The sequence below is a fragment of the Haemaphysalis longicornis genome, unplaced genomic scaffold (assembly GCF_048455015.1).
Source record: "Haemaphysalis longicornis isolate Haplotype H1 unplaced genomic scaffold, Haemaphysalis longicornis Haplotype H1 scaffold_2, whole genome shotgun sequence".
NCBI lineage: Eukaryota > Metazoa > Arthropoda > Arachnida > Ixodida > Ixodidae > Haemaphysalis > Haemaphysalis longicornis.
In genome coordinates this window covers 223,576,353-223,591,812 of record NW_027526295.1, presented here as the reverse complement: position 1 = coordinate 223,591,812, position 15,460 = coordinate 223,576,353, and the positions used below count along the sequence as shown (strand labels likewise).

General features: G+C 47.2%; 1 protein-coding gene across 1 annotated transcript in view; it reads left to right on the top strand.

Moving 5' to 3' along the window:
* Window positions 1-13,432, top strand: part of LOC144169995 (netrin-1-like) — a 196,035-nt gene extending 182,603 nt beyond the window's left edge. The window contains exons 4-8 of the mRNA XM_077699484.1: window positions 3,697-3,741; window positions 4,204-4,272; window positions 6,371-6,559; window positions 8,411-8,530; window positions 12,211-13,432. Of these exons, the coding sequence (XP_077555610.1) occupies window positions 3,697-3,741; window positions 4,204-4,272; window positions 6,371-6,559; window positions 8,411-8,530; window positions 12,211-12,326 (539 nt within the window). The 3' untranslated portion in view covers window positions 12,327-13,432. The remainder of the gene's footprint in view (window positions 1-3,696; window positions 3,742-4,203; window positions 4,273-6,370; window positions 6,560-8,410; window positions 8,531-12,210) is intronic.
* The last annotated feature ends 2,028 nt before the right edge of the window (window positions 13,433-15,460 follow it).

Below are 15,460 nucleotides of genomic sequence, written 5' to 3'. Positions count from 1 at the left end.
GCGTTCGATAAAACGGCGTTCGATAAACTGTCCGGATCCCCCCCTGGAGATCTTCAACGTGCGCTGAAATCTCGACAGACGGGCGTTTTTTGTTTTCCGCCTCCATAAAAAATACGTGTATATGCGATGCTTCGCGGTCGTTAAAGAAGCCCAGGCAAACTGAATTACGCGGAGTCATCCATTACAGCGTAAGTCGCAGCGGCAGATTCAGCACCTTGAACCTCAAACTCAAATCATTTTTTGTTCTTTCTCCCTGTTGTGGGGCTGCTTTGTTACGGGTTGCAGTGCAGCTTTAAACGAAATTCGTTATAACGCGAAGAATGGGGCAAAAATGGCTTAATGCGCAAATACGTTGCATAATTCGTAAAACGGTGCAGGAGACAAAGTGTGGGTGCACGCGCACCGCAATAAACTTGCGCCGTATCGACCGCTCTGCATCCGATGTACAGAGTCCGAAACGTAATCTAAACGGCACTGGGCGGGTGTTCAATCTTATACACATCTAAAAATCGTTCGTTCTGAGCTGTCAGCGTGCACCTCCGGGCTCCCTATTCGCGAGTCGGCAGCCTTTTTTTTTTCTTTTTCTGACTCGGTAAATGAGAGTGGAATACATTTTCCTTTTATATAAGTGACAGCGGGCACGGTAACTCGCTTTCATCGGTCATCATTCACGCACTGTGGCGCGCTTCCTCGCCTAAGGAGTGTGGTTCAACAGGAAGGGGAGAGGGAGGCACAAGAGCTGTATCCGAGGCAAAGGCGAGAAACCAAGAAAGACGTTTGTCGCGGCGCACACCCCGCCGGGTCCCCCCCGCACACGGCCACTCGAGTCCTGCCGCTCCATTACCTCATCTCCCCGCTGCTCCCCATCCACCCACCCTTTTCCATTTTCTTCAAGCGTCGTGCAGGATCCCGAGTGTTCCGAGATTTTACGCAGCATCATCTGGCCTTCGGCGAAGTGGGGAGGAAAAGGGGGGGAAATAAGGAGAAACGGGACGGGAAAGAAGGGCGGCGACTCAGCCGCGCCACTGCAGTAAAACACAGGCCTTTGAGTCACGTCAGCAGTAGGCGCCTGGACAAGAGATTGCGCTTGGTCCGAGTCGCTGCCATCAGGAAACGTCGCAGTGTGGAGGGGTTTGTACTCCGCATTAGATCAGTGAGGAAAACACGCGAGAGGATTAAAAAAAAGAAAAAAGAAAACGTCTCAGGCCTGGTCTTACCTAGATTGTCGCTAACGTCGTTCGGGCTGCGGAAGTAACGGGCATCTTTGCCAAGCCACTTTGGTAGCAGTCGGAGAGTATCAAGGAGGGAAACAAATAAAAAAGAATGACGAGCAAGTCAGAGCTTCTCTTACCTTTCCCTTCCTCCTCAAAGCCTCCCACCGGGTCATTCGCTTTGCGTTCTCGCTTTCAATTTTGCGTTCTCGCTTTCAAAAAGAGGAAGCTAGGGGGGGGAGTGCAGGTCGACAGCCAAAGGCGGAGCCGGACCGTTTTACCTCCATGGTTGCGTCAAGGCATAAACACGTCACGGTAAACAGCCGAGACCGCCGTGGTCCCCCCCCGCTCACCTACGAGAGGACGGAGGGGGTGGAGGGAAGAGCGCGCTTTCACACACCGCGGACGGCCTGCCGAAGAAGGCATTCGGAAAATTTGCCGAAATGCGTATCAATCACACTTCCCCGGCGGGCCCGTTCCCTTCCCGTCGCCATATGCGCTACACGGTGCTGTATAGGTGGGGCCGCCGCGTAGAGGACCAGAGATCGCTATACTTCTGGCAGGCGGCACACTAAACGATGCGAGCGACTCAGAGTGGAGAGGGAAAAAGAAAAAGGAAGGTAGAGTTAGAAAATCATAAATCCACGTTAGGCGCGCGATTCGCTATGCGCAACGATTATGGAAGCCGCCGCCACTCCTGGAATGCCGTGGTGGTCGCCTTGCCTTTTACACGTCCACAACCCCCCTTCCCATCCCCACCCACTTTCTCGCTCCACTACCCTCTTTTGGGACTTGTGCGCACCTCCTTGTATATCTTTTCGCGTTTTCTTTTTTTGAATTCAGCTCCCTTTTTGCTTCTCAGTACACGTGTGCGTATAGCGGTATCGAAACGGGAGGCCTGCTGCTGCTGCCGGAGGCAAATGAGCCGGCAAATCCAGTCTCGGCCCCGAAATATCCAGCACGGAGCGCTGTCGTCCAGCGTGGCCGATCTCCTCGGCGCCGAGACGGTTTTTGGCTGGGTGGACGCTGTGGCCACGCCGTACCGTTTTATAGGATCAGCCTTGCGTATGTGTGCGCCACCCGCGGTTTGCTCCGCGATAGAAGATGGATGAGCTGACACCTTGACAGAAGGCTTTGCGTCCCGATTTGGGCTGCACTCTTTCCTTGCACAAAATGTGTGTCGGGTAGAATTGTTCGCACAGGTTAAGCACAACCACGTTGTTAATTTTTGGCCTAAGCGATGTCGGTGCTTAGGAAAAAGATGTCCGAGCTATTAATTACGAACGTTTCTGGACTCCCGTAGAAAAGCCCGGAAGGGAAAATTCTTGGCCTTGTTGAGGCTGCATGGTTGCTGCTTTTTTGTTGTTGTTGTTTTAATTTGCTACCGTGAAAATCTATCAAACCTGTATTCTTTGCTAAAGGAACAGTGGTACTGTCGGTTATGTACAGTCTTTGTCAAAATTTTGTGGACCAAGCCGGAAGTACGCAGACTGCAAAAAATTCAATGTACAAGCTTACAACCCGTGCGAGGCTGAAACTTTTTATGCAGGAAAGCTAGAGAAAACACCTTTTTTCCTTATTGCCTTAAAATATTTTTGTCACATTCAAAGGTAAAGTCGCTTCTCTGAATTCTTTGTGGTCGAGGAGGCTTAGGATTGGCCCAGAAAATTTTGACAAAGGGTGTACGTACGTTTTGTCTCAAATATTCCTGAGGTTTTCTTTGCGGTGAATACTGTGGACATAGCCGTGAGAGCAGTTCAGGCAGTGTTCTTGCCTATATAAACTTTCGGTTTAAGCATTCTTTCCAGTGTGTTTTGGCAGGGCGATTGAATGAAGTGACAGACAGGCAGACCAAAATTTTCGTGCTTAAGTTACAGTCCAAGGAAGATTGCCATCGTTAAAAGCGACGCTGTGCTCTCTGCGACAGCAGACGACCGCTTCAATCGCGGTGCCTCCCCAACTGTAAGCACGCATCCCATAGACACACCTACACCTCCCTATTGCTTATAAACAAAAAGCGGGTCTGTAGTGAGAGCGAAACACAAAATCGCCACTGGAAATAAAAACCTGAAGGACAGGGAAGAATCTCAAACTGCAGTGATACCTCCAAAGCTATCTTGTGTACAGTGCTCACAGTTACAAGGCGAGGCGGACGTGAAATTTGATTGCAATTTCGTAAAGCATCGAGGGGCGCTTAATCTGCGCACATTCTAGCGGCGCCGGAAGAACCACGTAGTCTGTCAGTATAATTTGTCAGGGCACATTAGACTGGCGTTGGTTTTACCACTGCCTCTGTTTCCGCACTAGCATTCAAGGAGAGAAAACCCCGGTGTCCTCGTTTCCCCTGTCCAACCAAAGCTAACTTAACTGCATAGCTCCCGCCCCGAGGAGTAACAGAGGAGTGTTAGCTCTGTAATTATTTCACCCTTAAAAACTTCCAATAGCGCATTCTATTATTGACCTATACTGTCACTTTTCTTCGCAGAAATACCCGCCGTGGACCATTCTATTATGTCGTCTGGAGGACCTGGTAAGAGTGGCTCTCGTTTGTGTTTTATTGCTTTTCGAAGCGCACGCTAGAAAGATGGCGAACTTGTACAGCAGGTGCATTGTATGCAGATAACGCTTGCGTCCATCGGTTAGGGCGGGACTGACAAGGAATAATTCGCTGTGAAGCCATGCCTAAGACACTATATAAGAGGCGACTTGGTGGCGACGTCAACGTGTAACTGTTTTCAAGTGAACTTTATTGTTTATCGAGAACACCTCAAAAGTGTAAAATCGCGTAGCATATACACATGCTGAAGACGGCATGAGTGCATCACATTCGTATCGGCTTAGTTTATACGCCGCAGTTCAAGTATCGGGCTTTCAGTACTTTTCAGAAAAGTGACTGAATTTATTTTATCAGTGGCATGGTTTTGTAAGTAGCAGGTGAGTCCCCTTGCATGCGCCCGGCACAACTTGAGTTGAATCGTGTCTGTTCGCCCAGAACAATGCTCGAAATGCAAGACAACCACGAAAAGGATCAACCAGAGGAAGTACTGCAAAAGAGACTTTGGTAAGTAGCACTGCTTCCTCTGTAACCCCGTCCCTTTCCACAACCCCGATTTTTGAGGAACAAAAAAATATTAAAAGACAGCAGGCGCCTTATGTCGTTATTATACTTAAGTTGAGAAAGAAAAGGCGAGAAGTATACACGACAAAATTCCGTTCATTAAAACCGTGATTTCGTTTAATCGTGGTCTTTTTTTTAATCTTTTTAAGCAGCACAGCTTCATACCCTAGATAACACTGCTGCAAGGGCAACGTCATCACGAGACGTAGCTGGAATCCTGATTACGGAGTCTTTGAGCGGCAAAATTTTCTCCACCGTACACAAAGGAATACTCAAACGCTGGAGAATTCTTCGCAGTTTCATCTATGTCGGCGTCTTTCGTATATTCTCTTTGTCACACTGAAAGGATAACAGTTCGCCGCTGAAGGACTTTACATCACCGTTAACAAAATTTATAACCTTCCGGCGGGCGAAAGTGTCTTTGCGGTGTGTCAACCCCCATCCGTCACGCCCAGGAATGAAACAAATACGCATGCGAAGTCTCCAAACCCGCTGTCGCAACTTGGCTACCGGAATTTCGATATAAGTAATTCGAAATCACGCGCTAAGTGAGATTACAAAAAAACTGAAAAGGAGAAACAAATGGCGTAGATACGGAGGGTAGGAAAGAAAAGGAAAAGAATATCGCCCTGGCAGAACTACAACGCCAAAACAAAGTGGCAGCCGGAGAGTTGCCTCTTCCTCATCGGTAACGCAGACTACTGGTTCTTATCGGCAATCTCGCCCGAAAAGATTTCAGGGGAGGGCGCGGGAGGTAGTTTGGCCTGTAATCTGGCGGCGTGTCGGTGCTCTATCAAGGTCCAAGGCCTAGGCTCCAGAGGAAACCGACGCATATGTGTCTGGCGCGAAATCGCGCAGTGTCTGTAGCTCTGGCCAGCTAGGGCGCAGGCATCCCTGCCGAAAGAAAGCCCCCTTTGCGAGAAGCAAGCGTTGGGCCCCTTGCTTGGTCGTCGCTGAAAGCCGCCGCAAAACGGGCAGCTTCGATAACAAGCCCAATAAAACTTCCCCGGCACTCGTGACTCGCGGACCGCACGAGGGCAGGAGATGGGGCAACTCTAAACTCGGGACTCAGCAGCCGCCACCGACACGAAAGCAGGCCTTATCACTTACTTCTTCCTAGCGTCCTGATACCCACTAAGCCCATTGGGTAGCCTTTTATCCCCGCTATGAGCGTTCGTTGATCTCAACGACTTATAAGGGCGGAATTGCGGGACCTGTCTGCCGTTTATGGTGCACCGCCTAAGCCTGTGGCCGTACCGGTGGTGCCGCCAGCCCCACGGTCCTCCCTGCTACTTTTCCTTTCTTTTTTATCGCGTGTTGTACAAGCCCGCGTAACACAAATTCCACAGCAGGTCGTAAATAATAAAGGTATGTCCAGACCACAAGCAGGGCCGCTCGAACGGCCTTGCCACGAGCTTGATGGTTCGCCAGCGGCTGCCAGGAAGCGCGCACGCCAGATAAGTCACCGCCGACTCAGTGCTGCCGCCGGCTGGCCTGCTGGAAACCCCATTCCTCTCATTCAAGGACATGCACGCAGTTAGAGTAAAATTTTCGCGATGATTGTGAATTATTCCCGTGCTAATGTGAGAGTCAAACCATACCTCTTGAAAGAAACTTTTTCGAAGGAGTGTCGATCGATCGATTGTCGGGTTTAACGCGCCGACGCAACGCAGGCGATGAGGCGCGCCGTAGTGGAGGGCTCCGGATTAATTTTGACCACCTGGGGATCTTTAACGTGCGCCGAGATCTAGTACACACGGGCCTTTTTGCTTTTTGCCTCCATCAGAAAAGCGGCCGCCGCGGGCTGGAATCGAACCCGCGACCTTGTGATCAGCAGCGTAACGCCTTAGCCACTGAGCCACGGCGGCGGGTTTTCGAAGAAGTGTATGGGAGGTTCCACTTGCACGCGTCATGGTGCAGGGTATTTAAGGGATGACCTTACAGACATCACTGGCTGTTAATAACGTTACTGGAAACGACGTCGCATTCAATGCGCGTGTCTGAGTGTGCGCGCTTGACTGCTGTCTCGCTCCCGCCCCAGCCATACAGGCCAACGTGCTGTCCCGGGAGACGGTGGGCAGCTGGGTCCGCTTCAACATCCAGGTGGTGGACATCTTCAAGTACGGCCCGTCTAAGGTGCGGCGCGGCAATGACTTCCTCTGGGTGCCCATGGCCGACTTGGCCTGCAAGTGCCCCAAGCTCAGGCTCAAGACCAGCTACCTCATTCTTGGTGAGCCGCAGTTACGTTTTCTTGTGGGTAAACCTGCGCCAAGCCGAACTCAGACATCTCGAAATATTCATTAAGTCAAACATTTTTATCGCTCTTTAAACCCACTGTTCGTAGTCTGATGCCCTCATTACGAAGACCCCGATTTCTTGTAAGCTCTAAGTATTTTTTTTTTTTCAACTAAGAGTAGCCTGGCAAGAATACTGCGAGCGTAACTATGAATGCAACGCAGTTCAGAGAAATTAGTTACTTGAAGTAATTGACGCGGGTACGAATTATTCTAGCCGAGGTAGCACCAACAGCTTCGCTGTTAACCCATTCAGCCCTGGATTTCTTATTACAAGCAAAAAAAAACTTTTTTGTGTTCCCGTAAGTTTTGGACCCTACGAGCTGACAAACGAAAAATTGAGCTTGTGGTGCAAGTAATTAGCGATTAACAGGCCCGACACCTAATTAGGTCGTATAGCAATTACAATTTTAAATTGCAACATAAATAATGTTTCGCTTGTTTTTTCATAATTTTAGAAATCACTAAGCTCACCAAAAACTGTGGTTGATTCCCCTGTCATAGGAATCGGTAAAACACGTGTAGGCGAACGATTCGTCCCCCTCCCATAAGCGAAAAATGTGCAGCGAAATCTGCAGCTGAGCATGATTTGCGGGTCGGCGGCTGTGTTGCGAGTGTGCTGGGCGAGCGACGTCCTGCTGGCGGGTCGCTTCGGCAAAGGTGTACTGGCGTCATTTCCGTGACGGATATGACGTCAGCGAAATCTTGGTGTGTCCCGCTTAAAACACGTTCGTGTTAAAATATAGAACCCAAAAACGAACAACCCTAAGTATAACGTACCTACTCTTTGGTTCTAAAGGTTGCTTCCCCGCAAGAAGACGCTGTATGCAGGGGTGCATCATTTTCAGGCCGCTTGCTTCGTGTACTGGCGTCACTTCCGTGCCGGATATGACGTCACTCAAACGTTTGTGTATCCCGGAATAAAACACTTTCGAGTTAAAATAAAGCTTGTAGTGCAAGCATTTTTAGATGTACAGCCAGGTCGTAAAACTTGTACTTCGGTCTTTGGGGTCACCCCGACGTCAGCCTGGTCTTCACTGCAACGCCATCCTTTTTCTAGCATTCGGCTGTAGAAAAAAAAACGAAGAATGGCGATATCTGTCGCAAGAGGCATCCTTGAAGAACTATTTTCCGGAAAACTAGCTGTTTTGCTTCTGCTCTTGTTGTGCCAGGGGAGTTTGGGGTAGTGTCCTCAATAAAAGACACCAGGGTCGAAAGAGTTAAACTGTAGCAGCAAGCAGCAGGCAACAACGAGAACGACACTGGCACTTACGTCTCGCGGATCACTGGAATTATGCTGCGGATGAGCCGTGATCGGCAGTATTGTGTACCGAATGGGCAATCTTGGCCGGAAAATCACAGGTGACGCGCTCTTTCACCCCGCATCCGCCAAGTTTAATCGAAGAATTATGCACGGAATGAGGTCCAACACTATATGCATTGTGCACATGGTTACTAGCTGATATGTTTTTAAGCACATAGGTGATTAATTACGAGCACATCTCGTGAGATTTTTTTACTGGAAGTGCAAGTTATGACGACCAGGGGTTCATCCAGAATTTCGATTTTTGGGGGGTGTCGAAACCCTGTTGGGGGGGGGGGGGGGGGGTTGGGGGGCAGGGTGCTCGTGGTTGTGGAAGCTTTTTTTTTGGGGGGGGGGGGGGGGGGTGTCGAAAGCCTTCTGGGGGTGTTAGGGAGTGTTGGGGGGTGTATAAATCCCCGATGGCGACGATCGAGCTTCCAGTCATTGTTCTGTGCGTGCATACGCCTCGCGTTGCTCCTCGCAGGCAACGAAGAGATCCACGACGGCCAGCCGGGCCTGACGGCGGACCGGAACAGCATCGTCATCGACTGGAAGGATGAGTGGGGAAGGAGGCTGCGAAAGTTTCAAAGGCGGCAAAGGAAAGGCAGGTGCAAGGATTGAATGTAGCCGGCGGTGCTGAACAGGAGACCGCCGCCAACCAACCCCGTTTTCTGTTGCGCCCCTCTTGAGCGGGACGCGAGGAAGCGCGCGAACGCGTCTTGGGGGCTTTCTTCATTTTCTGACACGCTCTGTTAAGGTGCGCCGTGACGGTCTGGGTGCAAGGATTAATTAGCCATTAAGGGTGCTGGTTCCTTTTTCCCCCCTTTTGACCGGTGTGTTGATGTGGATACAACCGTGCCGCAAAATGTCTGCGTGAGCAACGAGATTCCCTGATAGTTCCTCGCTGTCGTTTAACGTAAGTTTGAGTGAATGTTCATTTTAAACGACGTCGTAATCAGAAACTGCGGCTTCTTGCCGATTCAATGAAACTTTGCAAGGGATTTCAAGCTTTGTTGGAAAGTTAAAGTTAAGTCAATTTTTTGTCGCTTCATGCGAATACATTTTTTTTTGCGGGGAGCCAGAAATTTTGCATTCCAAACCCCACCCCGTTTTTTTTCTCCTGTATATCAAATTCTGGCTAAGTCAGAAGTTTGGTAGAAGCCTTAGGTTACCTAATAGCGGTGGTTACTTCAACATAGCATCAGTCCTACCATTTGTTCGGCGGAAAATTTAAATTTTACTTGTCGTGTCCATATGGCAGTATCAGAACACAGCCGGTATGTTGAAGACCCGAATGATGCTACTCTGGGCAACGCACAAAGCTTTCGCGAACCCCGCTGACAACAGCCAGCTGTCCAAGCCAGGCTTTCTAGCACTCAGGACGCTTCCGAGATAGGAATGGCGCATCTTCAAATGATTTGCAGCAGCTATCTTCTGCTTGGTATGAAGATGAGCTATACGATGCCACGCCCGCGTTTTGCTGGGGTCAAAATCTTAGCCGTAATTAGGCACACATTTGCGTGCTAAATTTACCCAGAAAATCCCCTTCAGCGTCAATTTTTCCCACTTGTCTCTATTGGACGTAATAAGAACACTAACGACCACATTTTTGTGGCGCAGGATGGTTCGCGAATCCTTAAAACTGATTCCCAGATTATTTCTATGTAGCAAGGCCGCAGAACAGAGCACGTTAGTAGGGCGCGACCAGGAGGTACCAGTCGGAACACCTCAAAGTTTCGGTTTTCATCTGACAACTGAAGAGATGCAATTCTTATTTCAAGTGAAAAACTCGTTCTTTTTTTGTTCTTGCAAGCTAGTATAGTCTCACGTTGCTGTACTAGCTCGCACGAAACAGCTTTCTTTTTTCTTTTTTTGCAATAACGACACTCGTTTGTTTTTTGGCGGCAAGCATATCTCAGACTTTCGGCTCTGCGACAAAAAACTTTAAAAGCACTAACTGGTCCTCAAGCCTTTACTCCTCAGTAAAACCTTCTCCCTTAGCTCTTCTGACCCTTCGTGCCACTCATTCTCTCTTTTTGACGGACTCGGCGGCAGAAAATTTTCATGCCGCCTCTGTTATAAGTTTTCTTTGCCGCAATGCATGCACATTGTTCTGGCTTCCACGCACAACACACGATGTTGGCGTCTCCGCACGTTGGCTTCGTCGCACGGCACAAAAGCTCTGCACAAAAGCCGAACTCGCTAATCCAAGCGCATAAATTTAACACGAGAGCAATATATTTGGGCGAAAAATAAATTAAAGGCCTAGAAATATGTGACGCGTCGATATTCTAGCCGTATCCCTACTATCCTTCTCCGCGTGAGAGCAGCGTCATATTTGCCTTTATAGAAGTGGTCCCCAACGTCGAGAAGGAATGCCACTTGCGGAGTTTTTGGTGCTCAAGCTGCCAGAAGCGCAGACAAAACTCTGAATTTTAAAACAGTCTTTCGAACATAAGAAACTGGCGCCATTTTCAAGTGAAAAGTTTCCCAAGAAATAATATGTTAGTAAGGATCTAGTTCGTAAATGGCTGAGCGCGGCACATATATGTTACCAGGACCACTATCAAGAGGTACTTATGCGAGCTTTTAGCATTCCCCACTTCCCCTGAAGTCCTGTTTCCTAAAATCGTTCACTTTATGCTTTGAGGAATTTGAATTTGGTTTCAGGATGGTCACAGTGTTACCACACCCCAATCCCCCTCCCCTTCCTCATTGAACAAATTGCTGAGGGGAGGGGGAATGCGGGAATAGCCAAGCTAGTGTGCATTTGCCGCTCCAAAATTCAAGATTCAGCCTTAGCATTCGAAAAAAAAACCCAAGCTGTGTACTGCATTGAGACTGCAGGCATCAGAGTTATTCAATGCGCTCTACACGTAGTGTGCTCAGATGTTCTCACACATTCAAGCAACCCCTCCAGGGGTTTTCGCTGTTTAAATAAATGTTATAAAAGACCCTTTCCCTCTTTTTTCAAGTACCGCAATTACCGTTAAAAATCCAATTGCATCCAGGCCGTCACGTAAGTCAAAAACGAAAAATAGGGCATGCACCAGGAAAAATGTGATATGTCTCTTGTTTTGTTCACTAACAATCTCTCTTCTCTGGTGTTGCTATTTGGATGTGCTCGCAGGGGGGTTGTCCCTACCGCAGCCTGCAACACAATATCTCACCGGTGGTTGGTTGGGGCTCGGAAGAGAAAAAAAAAAAAGATGGAGGAGAAAAATTATACTTGAGAAAGCAGTGGACGTTGATGCTTGAATGGCCTTCCGACTTCTTGCAGCTACTTTCTTTATTTCGCCATGCAGTCCAGCCTGCCCATCATTTTGCACCTGCATTCCACTTGTTGTTTGTGAAGAATGCCACGTGTACACTCTGGCAAGTGCATAACCCGACTAGTCACGTGAGTTGTATGTGCTCTTTCTGTGGGCCTCCATTCCACACTATATACCCCACACACCCAGCGAAGGCAAGTGGAGAAAAAAAGAGTGGCGCAACGTGCCGCAAATAACATCCCTTTTGTGACACCTCTTCGCACATTCACGAGCTGCGACACATGCGCCGTGATTATTCGTGAATGCATACGTAAAGCTGTACGCAGGTTGTTTGTCATGTGTTGACATGTTTGTGTGTATCGCTGGTGTTCCCGTATACGCTCTTGTGCATATACCAAGTGTGAAATTAAAGGCGAATGTGTCATTTTGACCAGCACTTTGTACCCAAGACTGCACAAGTACTCTGTATTATCGTCTTGTTTTGGTAGTAACGTGACTTTTCATCCCAAAGCTTCGAGGAGTGGACAGGAGACAGGTAGGAAGAGAGAAAGTACGCTAAGTGCGAAACGAGCATATCACTGGAAAGTAAGCACTTCTCGAGGGGAGCTACTCATCGTTGGTCATTTTTCCATGCTGCTTATTTATTGCTGTAGTCATAAAAGAGATATATACCACTTGAACATACTGCACGTTTCATAGCCACTGTTCTGTTCTTCTAACGACTGTGTGATGCATGTGTCTAGTGATCACGTGATGCATGTGTATAACAACTTAAATCTATAACCACTGCTTGTGAAATGTTAACCCCTCCCCAAACAATGCGTGCATTTTTACACACTGACCCAACATACTAGCACTGTATAGTCAACTCAAGTTTGTTTTTCTCATTTTTCTTTGTAAAGAAATTGTACAAAAGTACTTAACTTTATTTCAATACGTGACATATACTACGCCAGCACCAACAAAGCTACTGTTCTAAGCAATACCTTCTCTGTTTCTTTTCTGCTTTCAGAATGGTCTGAAGAAGGCTATGAGGAACCCTCACACTTTACGCAGTGTCTAATGAGCATTTACCACAATGAAACGGTGTCCTTTGACGTAGCAGATGATGACATGTTACCATCCTGATACCCTGTCTTAGCTTGTTTTTTGCACACACTACAGTCACCGGGGACCGCCGCTGAGAGAACTTGGATGTTGTCAAAGTACCGCAGACTACTTAGTCAAGAAGATGTTGTCTGGTTTGTTCCTTCCTTCCACAGGAAAAATGGTTGTGTTGGTGTTTATTAAGATCGTGCAATGCAAACCAATGCTGGAATGCTGTCGTGCCACTAACCGAGCACGACTCGCATTTTGATTTTGCTGTCAGTGTGGTTGTCAGGGAATGGGCACGTAAGGAACTTAATGAAATGTGTGGGCAGACACAGATTTCTTATACATCTTCACCTGCTGCGCTGCGCACACAAAACCATTCGAGAAAAAGTGAAAACACTCTTTTGTGTCTCATGAAGATTAGGCGGCACGAAATAAGGCGATGCTTCCCAACCACCTATTTTACATAGTTTACGCTCTTGGTAATGTAGCAAGCCAGTGACGATGGCAAGACTGCAAAGTGAACAGAGCCTAAACCGCATTAAAAACTTCTGACAGCGACACTGTGAAAGCTGCTCTCCAACCACCGTTTGCTCGCTTGTGAACATTGTTATCAAATTATGTTTGTGTGCCGTTATAGCTCATGATTCAGACAACTCTCTTCAACATTCTGTTTCTGAAATAAAATGCTACCTCACAAATCTAGTTGACAAAATTCTAAAGATTGCTGTCTGGTATGGTTTAAATGATGGTATGGTTTAAACCACTGGTTTTCATGTTTAAAAAAAGGAAAAGAAAGCTTTTAGAGATGCAATTTCACTGGGAATTTGAGCGACACAACTACTTTCTGGGCCAAACAGTTCTTAACCATGTGTGCACTAATGACAATTTGCTGTACAAGATCCTCTAGGATCGAGGTGTTCTCACTCATTACCAGCTCCACCTGAAAATGCTGCATCTGCTGAGTAACTCAGCGTCAACTCTGTCTTGTGCCAAATGCTAAGCCGCCACAACAGCACATGCAACCTGCTTTTCAATGTCATTTCTATGTCATAGCTCATAATAAACAATACCAGTGTTTCATTTTTTTTATGCTGGCCACTATATGTGCAGTGTTGTCATGTTTTTATGTGCACTTGTAGCAACTACTTGACTGCAACTGTGCTTCTTGCACCGGATGTCTGGAATGCTGTAGTTTCTGCCTGCCTTAGTGGAATGTGAAAGTAGGCAGTGCTCTGGTAACATTGAAACTTTCTCAAGAGAAGCTGCCACAGTTTTTCTTTAAGTTTAATCTGTGAAGTTGTAGAGAATATTACACAACAACTGGGAGGGAATATTTGGACAAAGTACCAGAGGGTGACCAATGCAGTTTTTTGTATTCTGGTGTTATGCTATCAAATGCGAGCTGCTTTCCCCACACTGAGCAGCACTAACATTTCCTTTATTAACATCCACAGAACGAAATTCGCATTTCTTTTTTGTGGACGTAGTTAAAAAAATGGTAGCGCTGTAGACTGGTACTTAATAAAGAAAGAAGAATAGAAAAAACAAAACAAGAAAAAAAACTATAAGAAATATGTGAAACAGACTGTACAAAGACACTGATGAAGGTGGCACAGCAAACACACAAGAGGCAAATGAGGGGCTGAACGTTTCTTGCTCATTCACAACTGAGCAGTAACATGAAGCGACAGTGCAAAATTACATTTTCGTCCTGAAGCACGAAGGAAAGATTTCATTTCTAAAGCTGCAGCTTACATTTTTTTCAATAATAAGGATAAGGGTGTCGTGATTGATTTGATTGATTGCAAGGTTTAACGCGCCAACGCAACACCGTAGTGGAGGGCTCCAGATTAATTTTGACCACCTGGGGATCTTTAACGTGCGCCTAAATCTCGTCACACGAGGGGCGTTTTTGCTTTCCGCCCTCCATCAGAAAAACGGCCGCGGTGGCTGGGAATTGAACCCGCGTCCTCGTGCTCAGCAGCACAATGCCTTAGCCGCTGAGCCACCACGACGGGTATAAGGGTGTTGTGGTTTATGCAAGTGAAAGGATGCACATGTTATCTGGAACTGTCCCACCCAAACAGCAACATTTTTGTGCCCTATAGGCCTGCTTCCTAGTGCGATCTCACCAAAATGTAGTGGTGCTGGTGGTGCCTGTAGTTACAATAACGAAAACAGACGAGACAAAGGACAAAATGTAAGAAAAAATTAAAGCCCCTTTCTTAAGAAAAAGATGGTTAAACTGCGAAGATGCTTCCACCGGATAGACATCGCAGTTGGATAGATGCTGGCTTTATGGGAAGCTTTTCTTGAGGAACATTATCATTATCATTGATGATGATGATGTGCCTTCACTTATCGTTGTTTAGCGAAACTCATTGTGTAAGGTTGGCTCTCCTGCAGTGCGTTTTGGCACGACATCGAACGGCATTAGTGAGGCACAGAAAGGTTCACTTTAAAAGCAAATATAACATACAGAAATGACGGTTTGCACCATACGACAGCAGAGTTTTTATTTTGGTGCCACCATAATTGCAGGGATCCCAGGGGAAAATGGCCACAGCCTCCTTCATTATTTATTATTTATAACATTATTTATAAGCATAAGGTACACCTATGGCCAACGGGAAAGACACATAACAGTGCATATCTAACCTTATGTGAGTGTAGGGCGTACGAAGGCCCTGAAAAAATAGAAGCAAGTGAATAAATGATGGCTCCCCTGCCTCTTTTTCATTTTCAGAGGAGTAGCACATGGCTTTTGCAAGTCCTACACTTCCATTAATAAAATAAAGGGCAAATGCATGCAACCACCTGACATACTGACACATGCTATATACCGTAGTACCCTGTAGTACCATTTTGTTGTGATGATTTTTTTCGCGCCGCATTTTTTAACCTCGCTCAGCTGACTGCTGGACAGAGTGGTGTACAAACACTTCGTGGGTGGGCTTTAGAAAGGTCAGTTTGTTTTTGTGCTCCCATGAGAAGTGTGAGAGTAACAAGAAAAGCATGGTACAGCATCTGGCTGACTTGTAGCTAAGCACAAGACTTGAGAGAAGGCATGGCCCATGTTTTTGGGTACTTTAGATTACATTTTAGTTTGAGATCTCCCCTTCCCCACCAAGCATATACGAGCTCTCACTGTGCCAAGGATGTTCTGG